At 36.6% G+C, this 16196-nt stretch overlaps 1 protein-coding gene across 1 annotated transcript in view; it reads right to left on the bottom strand.

Annotated features, from left to right (window-relative positions):
* The window catches only part of LOC106170512 (large ribosomal subunit protein uL22m), a 24972-nt gene extending 8977 nt beyond the window's left edge, over positions 1-15995 (bottom strand). Inside the window, exons 1-5 of the mRNA XM_087008057.1 lie at positions 15805-15995; positions 15267-15438; positions 14983-15048; positions 12209-12286; positions 11617-11686 (exon numbers count right to left, since the gene is read on the bottom strand). Coding sequence (XP_086864183.1) covers positions 11617-11686; positions 12209-12286; positions 14983-15048; positions 15267-15438; positions 15805-15872 — 454 coding nt within the window. The 5' untranslated portion in view covers positions 15873-15995. The remainder of the gene's footprint in view (positions 1-11616; positions 11687-12208; positions 12287-14982; positions 15049-15266; positions 15439-15804) is intronic.
* Positions 15996-16196: the final 201 nt, after the last annotated feature.

Here is a 16196-nt window from a genome sequence, read left to right on the forward strand (position 1 = left end):
TAAGATCAATTTTTCCTGTGAGTTTCATGACAACAGGCCTATCGGTTTTTGTTGAAATGTGTTTACAGTGTTGCATATATGCTGAAAAGTGAAAAAACAGCATAACTTCTACAATAATGGCCCGATCATGCTGATTTTCGAACTTGACCTGCATTTTATGAATATTCATCAGCTTTGTTAATATAAAGCCAAAAAGTAAAACTGCCTTCCACTTATCGTGTTTACAAGGAAAGTGCACGGCAACGACGGCGACGGCAACGACAGTCGCAGGTGATGGCAATATGTACAGACACATCTATATATATTTACTGTACTGTTTGAGAACATGGTTTTTCTTAAATGGTCATCATGGGAGCAGTGCCCAAAATAGGTTTTTTTCAAATTTTGATGCAATATTACATAATGTTTAACAGCATGATGACCATCAATTGTTAAGAATAAAATATTAGTATCATGGATATTCAGAAAATGTGACTAGCAAAGGTCTTCAGGCCCATGGAACTTCAAAGTCACAACTTGAAAATGCCAAAATGTAAACAAGACAGCACTGTTCTGAAATGTTTTTTTTTTTCATTTTTAACAATTTTTAACATAAAACAAAATTAACAGTTTACTGCCATTTTTATATTATCAACTAAGAAAATTGACGAGATGGGAAAAATATCAACAGAGCAGTGTTAAATGTCCAATTTCTTCCATTCTGAGATTCTGAACATAATGAATGATTGAATCTGACAAACTGCAATGATATGAGTTTATTTCCATTTTTGAAACTTTATTACACAATACACGATAACAAGTTTACCATCATTTTTACAAAATCAACTAACAATGTTGTAAAGATGCAGGAAATGTCAAACAAACACTTTTACGTATCTTATTAGTTTAATAATGAGACTGTTAACATGCCTAAGAATTGAATCTGAGGAAATGTGAAAAATATGCTGAAAAGTGAAAAAACAGCATAACTTCTACAATAATGGCCCGATCATGCTGATTTTCGAACTTGACCTGCGTTTTATGAATATTCATCAGCTCTGTAAATATAAAGCCAAAAAGTAAAACTGCCCTCCACTTATCGTGTTTACAAGGAAAGTGCACGGCGCCGGCATCGCCATCGCCATCGGCATCGGCGACGGCGACGACAGACGCAGGTGATGGCAATATGTACAGACACATCTGTGTCTGTACATAAAAAAAACTCTCAGGTGACAATGTCACTAAACTGACCACGCAAGCAAATCTCTCCTGCCCCACAGATGACATATTGTTCATGCAAAGAGAATGGACTCTAGAGTAAATGTCCCCTTGGTCAACAGAATGACCATGACACTAAAAATGACTAAACAGGTCAATGCAGGCCTGACAGGGAACAGGCTGACCACATAAAAAAAAAAGGTTAGTCTCAAATTAAAGTTGAAAATCTCACATACTAAAAATATAAACAACTTAAAGAAAGAAGAAAATTGCTTGCATTTATCAAAAAATTTTAGCATGCATGTGTCAAGACTTCAGTTTTTTGGTCATTAATAAAAAATTGACACTGAATAAATAAATAAATAAATAAATAAATAAATAAATAAATAAAAACAATTTTGCTTATGTTTTCTTTAAAACTGTAATCATTAAGTTTTTCTTTCATAAGAGAAATATCACTGCAATCACAAACTGACCAAAAAATGTACTGCTTCATTTTTGTATTATGAATTGTTTTTCACCAGGTGATAAAACTGTCACATCAACTTATTCAAACATGCCACTAGACAGGTGTAGTGATTTACCTGGCTTAAATAAAGCTAGTCAATCACCTGGCAGGTTAGATAAATGGTTAACCAAATGACCTGTCACTGGACAATGCCACACAATGAGCTGTTTGTCGCCTCAGCCTGTGAAGTGTCACAAACTAGTTTCTGTCTGATTAGACAACCAAACTGACAGCCAATTAACAGCTGTATTTAAGTCCAGCCAAATCATGCTCAACCCATCACTTCTCAACTGCTCTTGAGATAAGTAACAGTATCTTCTGAGAAATTTTCTTGAGGAAGCAACATGGAAGAGACATCCATCCCTCCTGTGTTTGTGTCAGATGAGCCAGAGCCTGATTTCTGCACAGCCTATCTGAAGATGTACATGGGAAGCAGAGAGGCCACCAGATTGGAGATGCAGGTTTCTCGTCTGAAGAAACGCTATGCCAAGGCTGTGAAGCAACAGAATCGCAAGGCTCTGTATCAGTTACGAAACAGACTCCTGATCACTGACGGGGTATGGAAGATGTTCCAGGAGTATACCACGAGAAAAGAAGATGAGCTCAGTTATATTCCATTCTCTGAGAATGACAGCACAGAGCTCTTTTCTTCCTCTGGACTACTTCCCAATGCCAATGGTAGAAGTTGAGTGTGCTAAGCACAATGTGTCAACAAACAGCCCTTTTCAGGGCTCCTGGCTGAGGTCCATTTGTGGACCTGCACATCTTCCAAGAAAAGCTAAACCAGACAAGTTCAATACATAACTAAATACTGATTTATCTTCGTTCCATAGAATTTAAAATATTTACCAATATTTTATAATAATACTTTTAGTTGAGGTAAAACACAAAAAAAAATGGGCAAAGTAGTGAGTACTCCAAGAATGCAGACATCTGCCAAGGTAAAATGTTAATAATAATAATAATAATAATAATAATAAATACCAAAAAAATACTAGAAGAGTTGAAGCTTGAGATCTCGAAACTGTAAACAACTAGAGGATCAGAGAGGTGATACCGCCTCCGAATATTGTACCACCAGCTGGAGTAAGCGCGATCGTATAGACCCCCCCCACACACAAAAAAGGGACACCACCACCATCAGTCTTGTGCTTGACAAGCTGTAAAAAATGCAATCAACAAGAATTCTCAAAATATGCAAAAATAGTATATAACAAAAATGGTACAATCAAAGTTCAGTTAGTAGTAAGGTAGGTCAAAGGTCAATTTCAAGGTCACAGTAAATTTCCAGTATATGACTTCCTATTCAAGTTCAATAGCAACTATGGACACATCTCTGCCAGTTTTGGAGATAAAAGGGAACCAAAATTTGTAAACTTTAATTCATGATGAAAAGTAGGTCAAAGGTCAATTTCAAGGTCACACTTAGATTGCCCCTAATGACTTCTATTCAAGTTCAATAGTTACTATGGGCATATTTTTGCCAGTTTTGGAGATAAAAGGGAACCAAAATTTGCAATGTTAAGTTCATGGTAAAAAGTAGGTCAAAGGTCAATTTTAAGGTCACAGTAAATTGACTTTAATGACTTTCTATTCAAGTTCAATGGTAACTATGGGCGTATCTCTGCCAGTTTTGAAAATAAAAGCATTAAAAAATTGCAAAGTTCAGTTTATGGTGTAAAGTAGGTCAAAGGTCAATTTCAAGGTCACATTTAGATTGCCAGTATATGACTTCCTATTCAAGTTCAATAGTAACCACAGACCTATCTCTGCTAGTTTTGGAGATAAAAGGGAACCAAAATTTGCAATGTTAAGTTCATGGTAAAAAGTAGGTCAAAGGTCAATTTTAAGGTCACAGTAAATTGACTTTAATGACTTCCTATTCAAATTCAAAAGTAACTATGGGCGTATCTCTGCCAGTTTTGAAAATAAAAGTATTAAAAAGTTGCAAAGTTCAGTTTATGGTGTAAAGTACGTCAAAGGTCAATTTCAAGGTCACATTTAGATTGCCAGTATATGACTTCCTATTCAAGTTCAACTAGAGGATCAGAGAGGCGATACCGCCTCCGAATATTGTACCACCAGCTGGAGCAAGCGCATTCGTATAGACCCCCACATACACAAAATAAGGGACACAGCCACCAGTTTTGTGCTTGACAAGCTGTAAAAATGCAATCAACAAGAATTTTTAAACTATTGCAAAAAATATATATGGTACAATCAAATTTAAGTTCTTCGTAAGGTAGGTCAAGGGTCAATTTCAAGGTCACAGTAAATTGCCAGTATATGACTTCCTATTCAAGTTCAAGAGTAACTATGGACCTATCTCTGTCAAGTTTGAAGTTAAAAGAGAAAGAAATTAGCAGAGTTCAGTTCATGATAAAAAGTAGGTCAAAGGTCAATTTCAAGGTCACATTTAGATTGCCAGTATATGACTTTCTATTCAAGTTCAATAGTAACTATGGACCTATCTCTGCCAGTTTTGGAGATAAAAGGGAAGCAAAATTTGCAAAGTTCAGTTTATGGTGAAAAGTAGGACAAAGGTCAATTTTAATGTCACATTTATAATGCTAGTATATGACTTCCTATTCAAGTTCAATAGTAACTATGGACCTATCTCTGCCAGTTTTGGAGATAAAAGGAAAGCAAAATATGCAAAATTCAGTTCATGGTGTAAAGTAGGTCAAAGGTCAATTTTAAGGTCACATTTAGATTGCCAGTATATGACTTCCTATTCAAGTTCAATAGTAACTATGGACCTATCTCTGCCAGTTTTGGAGATAAAAGGAAAGCAAAATTTGCAAAGTTCAGTTCATGGTGAAAAGTAGGTCAAAGGTCAATTTCAAGGTCACATTTAGATTGCCAGTATATGACTTCCTATTCAAGTTCAATAGTAACTATGGACCTATCTCTGCCAGTTTTGGAGATAAAAGGGAAGCAAAATTCAGTTCATGGTGTAAAGTAGGTCAAAGGTCAATTTTAAGGTCACATTTAGATTGCCAGTATATGACTTCCTTTTCAAGTTCAATAGTAACTATGGACCTATCTCTGCCAGTTTTGGAGATAAAAGGAAAGCAAAATTTGCAAAGTTCAGTTCATGGTGAAAAGTAGGTCAAAGGTCAATTTCAAGGTCACATTTAGATTGCCAGTATATGACTTCCTATTCAAGTTCAATAGTAACTATGGACCTATCTCTGCCAGTTTTGGAGATAAAAGGAAAGCAAAATTTGCAAAATTCAGTTCATGGTGTAAAGTAGGTCAAAGGTCAATTTTAAGGTCACATTTAGATTGCCAGTATATGACTTCCTATTCAAGTTCAATAGTAACTATGGACCTATCTCTGCCAGTTTTGGAGATAAAAGGGAAGCAAATTTTGCAAAGTTCAGTTTATGGTGAAAAGTAGGTCAAAGGTCAATTTTAAGGTCACATTTAGATTGCCAGTATATGACTTCCTATTCAAGTTCAATAGTAACTATGGACCTATCTCTGCCAGTTTTGGAGATAAAAGGGAAGAAAAATTTGCAAAGTTCAGTTCATGGTGAAAAGTAGGTCAAAGGTCACTTTCAAGGTCATAGTAAGATTGCCAGTATATGACTTCCTATTCAACTTCAATAGTAACTATGGACCTATCTCTGCCAGTTTTGGAGATATAAGGGACCAAATGTTATAATTTTGGAGTTACCATAATGTGCCTTACATTTCGTACAGAAAAAATTAATTAAAATAAAGAAAATGTCATTTTGGTCAAAATTCTTGAAATAGGAGGTGCTCTGAAGTTTCAGAAGTTCAAATTTGATGAAATAATGTCATTTTTGAACACAAGTTGTCTGCTTTGCCAAGCCTTATGTTTTATTTTTCCAGAGTTCAAAATTTATTATCCATTACCGTACTGCACATTTTGCTTTTACCACCAATATGTACTTTTTGATACAGCGTAACTCGAAAACCGTATGGAATACAAAAAAACCGAGACCACCCCCAGTGTTGGGCTTTACATGCTCTACAAAATGCAAAAAAGAATGGGTCTCTAGCATTAACGGTTCCCGAATTAGAGACAGTTTTCAGTTTCGGTATCTTATGGCCGCTACTCCCGTGAAAATGCACCGATTGACCCCAAATTCATGGAGATGAAAGATGACCTGAAGGGTAACACTTTCCAATAATATTATTGGTTAAGTCTGTGTGGTGTCTGAATAACAGGGCAAAAAAAATTTTTTTCGTAAAAAATTTCATTTTTTTGAAAATTTTGGCCCATTTGACCTTGAAGTAAAGGTCAAAGGTCAAATCCAAGGGTATATTTGAAATCTACACATATGACTTTTGGAAAGCTGTCTATAGAAATTTTTCCCATAACTCCTTCCGTAGGGTAGATAATTAGCATTTAATTTTGCCATTTTTAGACAAGGGTGCATTGCAATGAGTGCCACACCCAGACCCCAATACCGACAAAGCCCAAATTTTACGTGGAACGAGTTGAGATTATAGGTGACCTAAATCCATGAGATGGGTACGGGGGCCCTTACCGTCTAGGAGGAGAAGCGGTAACGGTAGCCGTCCGGCGGAGCCGGCGGAACGATCCGGACGGGACCGAAACCATGTGTACCGCCAGCGCTAACGCTGGTGGTACAATAATAACTATGGACCTATCTCTGCCAGTTTTGGAGATAAAAGGGAAACAAAATTTGCAAAGTTCAATTCATGATGAAAAGGGACTAAATGTTATAATTTTGGAGTTACAATAATGTGCCATAAATTTCGTACAGAAAAAATTAATTAAAATAAAGAAAAGGTCATTTTGGTCAAAAATTCTTGAAATGGGAGGTGCTCTGAAGTTCCAGATGTTCAAATGTGATGAAATTATGTCATTTTTGACCACAAGTTGTCTGCCTCGCCAAGCATTATGTTTTATTTTTCCGGAGTTCAAAATTTATTATCCATTACCGTACTGCACATTTTGCTTTCACCACCAATATGTACTTTTTGATACAGCGTAACTCGAAAACCGTATGGAATACGAAAAACGGAGACCACCTCCAGTGTTGGGCTTTACATGCTCTACAAAATGCAAAAAAGAATGGGTCTCTAGCATTAACGGTTCCCGAATTAGAGACAGTTTTCATTTTGGTATCTTATGGCCGCTACTCCCGTGAAAATGCACCGATTGACCCCAAATTCACGGAGATGAAAGATGACCCGAAGGGTAACACTTTCCAGTAATATTATTGGTTAAGTCTGTGTGGTGTCTGAATAACATCGCAAATAATTTTTTTTTGTAAAAAAATTCGTTTTTTTGAAAATTTTGGCCCGTTTGGCCTTGAAATAAAGGTCAAAGGTCAAATCCAAGGGCATATTTGAAATCTACACATGACTTTTGGAAAGCTGTCTGTAGAAATTTTTCCCATAATTCCTTCCGTAGGGTAGATAATTAGCATTTAATTTTGCCATTTTTGGACAAGGGTGCATTGCAATGAGTGCCACACCTAGACCCCAATACCGACAAAGCCCAAATTTTACGTGAAACGAGTTGAGATTATAGGTGACCTAAATCCAAGAGATGGGTATGGGGGCCATTACCGTCTAGGAGGAGAAGCGGTAACGGTAACTTGTCGGCGGAGCTGCAGGAACCGGCGGAACAATCTGGACGGGACTAAAACCATGTGTACCGCCAGCGCTAACGCTGGTGGTACAATTAACAGAAACTTTAACTGAAATCTAAAAATCCTTATCGGAAAATTATTTAAATTGAATACAAATACTAGCAATTTTCTGGTAAAAAAGTAAAGTTTGCAGTTTTGAAAATATTCCGAATGACACATCACTATCAGCATTTTTTGATATTTTTCAAGGTCTGTGCAAAGACTTCCTCAGTTGTGCTAAAAGGGACTTTTTGGGCTTTTAAACAACATTGATAGTTGGAGGGAAAACTAATTCCTTTGCCTTGCTACCGTATCCTGATGAAACCTCAGATCAACTTCATACTTATGTGCAGAATCAAGTCTCAGGCTCTTCAAAGGCTTCAGGTAGGATTTGGGTCATTTCCAGGATACTGGACTCTGGCTGTACAGGGACATGGTTCACATAAGAACCTAAGACTGAATGTCTTAGTTGAAATATCATATACGACATATGACACGGCATGCTTGACAGGTGACACACATACACACAAGAAAAAAAAAAAAACTCTCAGGTGACAATGTCACTAAACTGACCACGCAAGCAAATCTCTCCTGCCCCACAGATGACATATTGTTCATGCAAAGAGAATGGACTCTAGAGTAAATGTCCCCTTGGTCAACAGAATGACCATGACACTAAAAATGACTAAACAGGTCAATGCAGGCCTGACAGGGAACAGGCTGACCACATAAAAAAAAAAGGTTAGTCTCAAATTAAAGTTGAAAATCTCACATACTAAAAATATAAACAACTTAAAGAAAGAAGAAAATTGCTTGCATTTATCAAAAATTTTAGCATGCATGTGTCAAGACTTCAGTTTTTTGGTCATTAATAAAAAATTGACACTGAATAAATAAATAAATAAATAAATAAATAAATAAATAAATAAAAACAATTTTGCTTATGTTTTCTTTAAAACTGTAATCATTAAGTTTTTCTTTCATAAGAGAAATATCACTGCAATCACAAACTGACCAAAAAATGTACTGCTTCATTTTTGTATTATGAATTGTTTTTCACCAGGTGATAAAACTGTCACATCAACTTATTCAAACATGCCACTAGACAGGTGTAGTGATTTACCTGGCTTAAATAAAGCTAGTCAATCACCTGGCAGGTTAGATAAATGGTTAACCAAATGACCTGTCACTGGACAATGCCACACAATGAGCTGTTTGTCGCCTCAGCCTGTGAAGTGTCACAAACTAGTTTCTGTCTGATTAGACAACCAAACTGACAGCCAATTAACAGCTGTATTTAAGTCCAGCCAAATCATGCTCAACCCATCACTTCTCAACTGCTCTTGAGATAAGTAACAGTATCTTCTGAGAAATTTTCTTGAGGAAGCAACATGGAAGAGACATCCATCCCTCCTGTGTTTGTGTCAGATGAGCCAGAGCCTGATTTCCGCACAGCCTATCTGAAGATGTACATGGGAAGCAGAGAGGCCACCAGATTGGAGATGCAGGTTTCTCGTCTGAAGAAACGCTATGCCAAGGCTGTGAAGCAACAGAATCGCAAGGCTCTGTACCAGTTACGAAACAGACTCCTGATCACTGACGGGGTATGGAAGATGTTCCAGGAGTATACCACAAGAAAAGAAGATGAGCTCAGTTATATTCCATTCTCTGAGAATGACAGCACAGAGCTCTTTTCTTCCTCTGGACTACTTCCCAATGCCAATGGTAGAAGTTGAGTGTGCTAAGCAAAATGTGTCAACAAACAGCCCTTTTCAGGGCTCCTGGCTGAGGTCCATTTGTGGACCTACACATCTTCCAAGAAAAGCTAAACCAGACAAGTTCAATACATAACTTAATACTGATTAATCTTCATTCCATAGAAATTAAAATATTTATCAATATTCTGTAATAATACTTTTAGTTGAGGTAAAAAAAAAATGGGCAAAGTAGTGAGCACTCCAAGAATGCAGACATCTGCCAAGGTAAAATGTAAATTATAATAATAAATACCAAAAAAATACTAGAAGAGTTGAAGCTGGAGATCTCGAAACTGTAAACAATTAACAGAAAAATTTAACTGAAATCTAAAATTCCTTATCAGAAAATTATTTAAATTGCATACAAATACTAGCAATTTTCTGGTAAAAAATAAAGTTTGCAGTTTTGAAAATATTCGAATGACACATCACTATCAGCATTTTTTGAGATTTTTCAAGGTCTGTGCAAATACTTCCTCAGTTGTGCTAAAAGGGACTTTTTGGGCTTTTAAACAACCTTGATAGTTGGAGGGGAAAACTAATTTCTTTGCCTTGCTACTGTATCCTGATGAAACCTCAGATCAACTTCATACTTATGTGCAGAATATTCAGAATGACACATCACTATCAGCATTTTTTGAGATTTTTCAAGGTCTGTGCAAAGACTTCCTCAGTTGTGCTAAAGGGGACTTTTTGGGCTTTTAAACAACCTTGATAGTTGGAGGGAAAACTAATTCCTTTGCCTTGCTACCGTATCCTGATGAAACCTCAGATCAACTTCATACTTATGTGCAGAATCAAGTCTCAGGCTCTTCAAAGGCTTCAGGTAGGATTTGGGTCATTTCCAGGATACTGGACTCTGGCTGTACAGGGACATGGTTCACATAAGAACCTAAGACTGAATGTCTTAGTTGAAAGGTGGCACAGCATGCTTGACAGGTGACACACATACACACAAGAAAAAAAACAACTCTCAGGTGACAATGTCACTAAACTGACCATGCAAGCAAATCTCTCCTGCCCCACAGATGACATATTGTTCATGCAAAGAGAATGGACTCTAGAGTAAATGTCCCCTTGGTCAACAGAATGACCATGACACTAAAAATGACCAAACAGGTCAATGCAGGCCTGACAGGGAACAGGCTGACCACATAAAAAAAAAAGGTTAGTCTCAAATTAAAGTTGAAAATCTCACATACTAAGGCTTCATTCACATGCAATGTCTATTTTCTAAATTCTATTTTCTATTCGCGGTATGCCTTATGATCACGGTCTGTGCCCTTAATATCCCGCGGCGTAATTACTGGCAGCGCGAGCCAGTTACTATAAGTTACTTATTCAAACATGCCACTAGACAGGTGTAGTGATTTACCTGACTTAAAGCCAGTCAATCACCTGGCAGGTTTGATAAATGGTTAACCAAATGACCTGTCACTGGACAATGCCTCACAATGACCTGTTTGTCACCTCAGCCTGTGAAGTGTCACAAACTAGTTTCTGTCTGATAAGACACCCAAGCTGACAGCCAATTAACAGATGTATATAAGTCCAGCCAAACCATGCTTAACCCATCAGTTCTCAACTGCCCTTGGGATAAGTAACAGTATCTTCTTGAGGAAGCAACATGGAAGAGACATCCATCCCTCCTGTGTTTGTGTCAGATGAGCCAGAGCCTGATTTCTGCACAGCCTATCTGAAGATGTACATGGGAAGCAGAGAGGCAACCAGATTGGAGATGCAGGTTTCTCGTCTGAAGAAATGCTATGCCAAAGCTGTGAAGCAACAGAATCGCAAGACTATGTATCAGTTACGAAACAGACTCCTGATCACTGACGGGGTATGGAAGATGTTCCAGGAGTATACCACGAGAAAAGAAGATGAGCTCAGTTATATTCCATTCTCTGAGAATGACAGCACAGAGCTCTTTTCTTCCTCTGGACTACTTCCCAATGCCAATGGTAGAACTTGAAGTTGAGTGTGCTAAGCACAATGTGTCAACAAACAGCCCTTTTCAGGGCTCCTGGCTGAGGTCCATTTGTGGACCTACACATCTTCCAAGAAAAGCTAAACCAGACAAGTTCAATACATAACTAAATACTGATTAATCTTCGTTCCATAGAATTTAAAATATTTACCAATATTCTGTAATAATGCTTTTAGTTGAGGTAAAAAAAATGGGCAAAGTAGTGAACACTCCAAAAATGCAGACATCTCCCAAGGTAAAATTTAAATAATAATAATGATAATTACCAAAAAAATACTAAAAGAGTTGGATTCACTTGCGATTGCTATAACTTCTTTCCCTTCGCTAAAATGTTGGTCCATAAAATTTTATAAACATCTGTGAATTTTTTTTCAGCCATCTCAACACTTACAAACCAATGCTGATGAAAAAGTAACCTCCTTCATTGCTGGAGCAAAGTATATATTTTGTTTTTAGTAACTTATTATTGGGCAAGAACTAAGAGGGTAACTGCAAACACCTGAAAGTCACACCTCTCCTCAGTGTACTTACCAACCCAGAGATTGGACTTATACTCCACATTATGTTCTTTTACTGCCTTTTCTTGGGCTTCAAGAAGCACCTACAATAATTTGAATAATCATTTATTATCACTTTATACATTGAAACAAATTCCAGTTTGCATTAAATGAAGATGTTTACGCTTATCCACGTCGTATATCAGGTGAAAAATTATATCACCACATTCCTGAACAACTGAATCTTTGTTGTATGTTCTGGTGACACAACACAATCTTTTTTTTCTACCAGGTGAAGCACTAGAATCTTTGTTTTGTGGTTACTCGATTCACCTTTCCATAGATAATGATGCACATGCACGGTTAACCCATTTCTGCTGGTCGTGGTTGCCTGATGACTAATTGACTGGAAATGGCAGTGCAACAATCTACACCAGAATGCAACATGCATAACAAAGTTGGTGCATGCATGTCATTATCTGGTGAATGACACTACAGAAGGCAAATGACACTACAGAAACTTTGTTTAAGGCCTGCTGAATGACACAAATAAACAGTTTATTTTGGGGTGAAGTCTCTTTTTCCAATCTAGCATATCTAAAAAAATATGACCATAAAAAACTCACATCTTTCACAATCTGACCACCTTCCCTTTTGTAAAATGTTAACTGCTTCAAGGCATCATCAATACTCATCCCGCGAATCTAAAATAATAAATATTGCAGTATATGAATTAAAATTTTTGCCCAGCTGAGACTTTAATAAGCAACAGTTGATTGATTCAATTTCATCTGAAGATTCAAAATAATAATAATAATAATAATAATAATAATAATAATAATAATAATAATAATAATAATAATAATAATAATAATAAAATAAATAATAAAAATAAATAAATAAAAATAAAATAAAAAACAAAATACAGGAAAGGCAAATTGTTAAGCTGGTAACCCAGCAGTGTCTCTGCAAAAAGGGTCAGTAGACAGATATTGTTCTTTCAACATATGATGTTGAAACATAAAAAAAAAAAAAAAAAAAAAAAAAAAACTAAATTTCAGGGTTGGTGTGTGTGTGTGTGTGTGTGTGTGTGTGTGTGTGTGTGTGTGTGTGTGTGTGCTTTTTCTTTCAATTTAAATTTGATGGGTGGAAAATTCAAATCCAGAGTGTGGCCAATTTCTGAGCATAAGAACAGTGCCATGATATCTTTTTCTTATTTCAATCATAAATTTCTCCACCTCCAATGTCCAAAGCACTTTTTCCATTTGAAAAAAGAAAAAAAAATTCACTCAAAATTATGGTTGATCGCAATCATTTGGTCAAATTTGTCTGGCATAATGGTCTGAATATATTGCGGTAATATGCCAAACAATTCGACCAAGATTAATTAATTAATTTCATGGAAATGTCAGTTTGGTCGAATTGATTAAAATACAGCAAATGGAAACCTTTGATATCGTCGGATTGTTAGGGGTATCTGCCAAAACGTCCATCTTTCCGGAAGTATTGCATTTTACCGGAAGTGTTACGCAAGATAAGCCGCAATTTTCGCCTAACACGTGTTTCAGGCTTGTTTTATCCTCCTTTTAAAATCTTATTTTGCTGTGTACAATATGTGCTAACATTACTTAACATTAAAAAAGACGACAATGATAATTTCTAATTATATATTTCCCTCACCTACGATCATTTTCATGATGCGCTTCAAGAGTGGGACGGGTATTTCCCCAGAGACGGGTGTTGTAAACAAAGGCCGGTCACTTATATTTGAAACCGGTAGCTTTAGTAGACTTAAACTAGTTATGTGATCTACGTTCGCCCTATTTGAATTTAAATATGACAACTGAAATCAACCGAATTGAAATTTTTTACCAGTCTGAGATCAGTTGTTTTCAACCCGCAAGGCTTGCTCAGCGTCGAGGCATAGACGTACTTCTGAAGAAAATTCAATCACCCGTATCAAAGAATACCAACTGGCACTCAAACGGAATTCAGTGTAACTTCAAATTACTTATAAGTATTTTATTTAAAAAGCATGTCATATTAAAACATATTGAGAAAAGGCAAAATACGGAGCCTACCTGTGCCGATAGACATACAGTAGGCCTATCTTGCTGGCACTCTTCCGATTTTCTTACTTATATACTCTCGCTGTGCACAAACCACGGTGCATATTGAAAACCCCACTGATACAACCCGAACGTAAAATAAGCATTTAATTGCCATAATTTTCACAAAACAAGTGCATTTATAATTTGACGCGAGAATTGAGCACATGCAGAAATGAGACAGGTCTTTACTGGTCTGGTCCAGCATAGCGCAAACCACATGTTAATGAAGACGGTCCCATTTTGGGGGAGGGGGGTCACAGGAATGGAGTTCTTCGTGGATTACGCTAAATATCATCAACATTTCATGCATCTGGGGAAATAAAAAGTGACTCACAGGTAACGTAAATATCCAGTGGAACTCTCTATGAAGCTCTCATGGAGTTAAGGAAGACGTCATTTTTATTGTTGACAAATCAGTTACCCATGTAGGTGAACAGCTACACGTGTTCGTCAGATTTTGACAGCGCGTGGTATTTGGCGCCAAGAAGTCTGGGCGGTCGATCCCGCTGATCTTTCGGTCGATTGAAGTAAATGTAAGATCTTGCGGTGTTGACTTCAAGAATGTTTCTCCATCTGCATATATATTTCAATCAAACTTGAAAATAAATTGCTTATTCTTTCCAAACTTTTTATTGCTAGCAAACGCTACATATGGTCTATATGAAGGTGTTTTTGACGTATTCTACCCACTGTCGATATTTGGTTTCATCCAGAATGGACCTTTTTTAACCCCCCCCCCCACCTTCCCCAGTTACAGGCGTGATGAATCAGTCAGCGAGGGCAAGTCTGCTTAATTAGCACAAACTGTATGTCTATAACACTATTTTGTCATCTGGGACAAAGGAAATGACAGGTACGTCATGCTTCCAGATTAGATCTTCACTTAATAGTTTCTTCCTCATTGACGAGAGCTATTGAAAGGACAACAATTGACAAAGGGCCCGGCATGCAGCATCTATATGACTGGCTTGAAAATTTACCGAGTCTTGCCGACGATGTGGTCGAACAATCGGAACAAGTAAAAAATTCTGTCGCATGATTTTGACGTATGGACTAAATGTTTGAGCCCAGAAAAATTAATTTTATAAAATAATTTTTATGGTCGGATTGACTGGGCCCGTCGAAATGCTTGGCACATTACCGTAGTGTATTAAACATGCTTAATTTGAATCTATATGAACTACCACTCTAGTATTTTTTCAAGATTTAAATAACTGCAAAAACGAAGAATAAATCTATCTATAGATTTTGCATAAATAAAATAACATAATAAAGAAAATCCAACTCACCAAACAGGCTATATACCACATCTTATCAGGGCTATATTTGATCCTCATACGCCAGTGGTTAATTTCCTGTAATATACACAGTTTAAGGTAAGTACTGCTAATGTAGTGTTGAGCATGAAAAGGGAACTGTCAACATACTGTTGCATACACAAAGGGGTTCAATATGCTGTTGAGACATATATTGTGCAAAATAGTTTATTCCACTCTTTTTTAAAGGGAAATTGTGATATATATCAAGGCAATAAATAATATATTTTTTTAATCTATTGACATATCATGCTCACAGCTGGTCTTCTCAGTTCTCCTTCTTTTTGAGGTGGGTAGACAATTTCATTCATTCGCTTATAGTATGGTGGATCTTTTGCTTGCTTCATAATAGTCTTCATTTTTGCATGTTGCTGGTTGCTTGTGTGGAAATAACTGGTTTGTAAAACTGAATTCCCAGCTGCTGCTGATCTGTAAGAAAGCAGTAAATTTATATAAAGCCAGTCTGTTTCAAAAAGCCTGCTGGCCCTTAGTTCCTAAAAATACTCTGGTTTGAAAACAAAGAGTGGTCATTCACTGAGGAAATTTCAATAATATATATAATTCAACTTCAATTATTAAACAATATACAAAAATCACTGATCAGTCAGTCCTTTTCCAATCAAACTTTCAAACACTGCAAGAAGTTAACACTTCTTGTTTAAAAGTAACTGAATGTGAAATCAGATGCGTGTTGTTAAATTTAAAGTGAATTTTACTTCAAAGGTTGTATTCCCCGTACAATAAAATATTCCAATATTCAAAAGAACTTTTTAAACCTGACGATCGATTTCTCACCTGCTTAGTGCCAAGTGTCTCGAAAATAACGATGTCGCTGGACGAATTCGTGATATTACAGAAGTCATTTTGTAAACAACATATACATCAGTCTAATAAGTTTGTGTAAATTTGGTAAAAGAAAACCAGTTCATGGTCACATCTTGTCGGGAAGGTTACCTGCACTTACGACAATACCATAAAGTACTTGTCAAATTAGTCCAGGGATATCTTAGCTCTAAAATAACTGTTTTGGCAAAATGTGCGTTATGACATTGCGTATGAAATCTTACATATCTCTGCAGAGTCAGTAAAAACCTAAAACATTTCCATTTCAATCAAGAGCATGTTTTGCGACTATCGTTATACGGTAATGCATTCTCACGTTATGCTGCTTAATATCATCAATATTA

The sequence above is a fragment of the Lingula anatina genome, chromosome 3 (assembly GCF_051362555.1).
Source record: "Lingula anatina isolate TDL-2025a chromosome 3, LinAna3.0, whole genome shotgun sequence".
Lineage (NCBI taxonomy): Eukaryota > Metazoa > Brachiopoda > Lingulata > Lingulida > Lingulidae > Lingula > Lingula anatina.